Source organism: Arachis ipaensis, chromosome B01 (genome assembly GCF_000816755.2).
Source record: "Arachis ipaensis cultivar K30076 chromosome B01, Araip1.1, whole genome shotgun sequence".
In the NCBI taxonomy this organism is placed as follows: domain Eukaryota; kingdom Viridiplantae; phylum Streptophyta; class Magnoliopsida; order Fabales; family Fabaceae; genus Arachis; species Arachis ipaensis.
Window position 1 is genome coordinate 17,893,266 of NC_029785.2, and position 1,070 is coordinate 17,894,335.

The 1,070-nt window shown below is 35.0% G+C and overlaps 1 protein-coding gene across 1 annotated transcript; it reads left to right on the top strand.

The window, feature by feature from the left end:
- LOC107647544 (uncharacterized mitochondrial protein AtMg00810-like) lies at positions 327-737 on the top strand. The gene has a single exon (XM_016351618.1). The coding sequence runs from the start codon at positions 327-329 to the stop codon at positions 735-737; it is 411 nt and encodes a 136-aa protein (XP_016207104.1).

A 1,070-nucleotide genomic window follows, 5' to 3' on the forward strand; every position in this document is an offset into this window, starting at 1 on the left:
CTCTCATATCTTTCGCGCTCTCCTTGCCATTGTTGTGGTAAAAAAATGGTCTCTTAATCAGATGGATGTAAAGAATGCGTTTCTTAATGAGGATTTGAAAAAGAAGGTCTATATGAAACCACCCCCGAAATATCTTTGTCTTTCTAGAAAAGTTTGTCTCCTTTGTAAAGCACTTTATGATCTTAAACAAGCTCTTTGTGAATGGTTTGAAAAAGTTCAGCACCACTATGTGCAATCTCAGTTTCACTTGCAGCCCTCATGAGAATGTTCTCTTTATTCGTAAAAGTGAATATGTGGTTGTTCTTCTACTTTTGTATGTTGATGACATGATCATTACTGGAGATGATGTTAATGGTATCTGTGATCTTAAAGCATCCTTTCACCACACTTTTGAGATGAAAGATCTTGGTTCTCTCAGTTATTTTATTGGCCTTAAAGTCATATCCTCAGATGGCAGTATCTATCTCTCTCAAGCTAAGTATGTTTCTGACTTTCTTGCTCAAGCCAGAATTACAGATAGTCACATTGAGTCTACTCCTCTTGAGCCTAATATTTGGTTTACTTCTATGGATGATACTGTTTTAGATAATCCTACTTTTTATCAACAGTTAGTTGGAAATCTCGTCTACTTGACTGCCACACGACTAGACATCGCTTATTCAGTTCATGTTCTTAGCCAGTTCTTGTCAACTCCTCGTACTATTCATTATGCGTCAGTTCTTCGCATTATTTGTTAAATCAAAGGCACTATGTTTCATGGCCTTTATTTTTATGTCCATTCATCTGTAACCCTTCAAACATACTAAAAAATTAGTTTAGTTTATTTGCGTATAAATTTATCGTTTTAAACTTAAAATAATAATCTAAATTATAGTAACCTCCCCTCGTGACTAACCATTTGTTGTGAATGAAAATTATAATCACGATTTGAGTAGAATGATGGATTGGGATGGGGAGAACAAATCGTAAAACATTGTGGCTTAAGGATGGCAACGAATCTTTATGGGAGTAGAGATTCTATTTCCATTTAATAAAATGCTTTCTATCCGAGTCTCTCATCTCCGGATATT

Bases quoted from the DNA above. Each gene is read 5' to 3' on its own strand.
- LOC107647544 (XM_016351618.1), top strand. From the start codon at position 327: ATGATCATTACTGGAGATGATGTTAATGGTATCTGTGATCTTAAAGCA.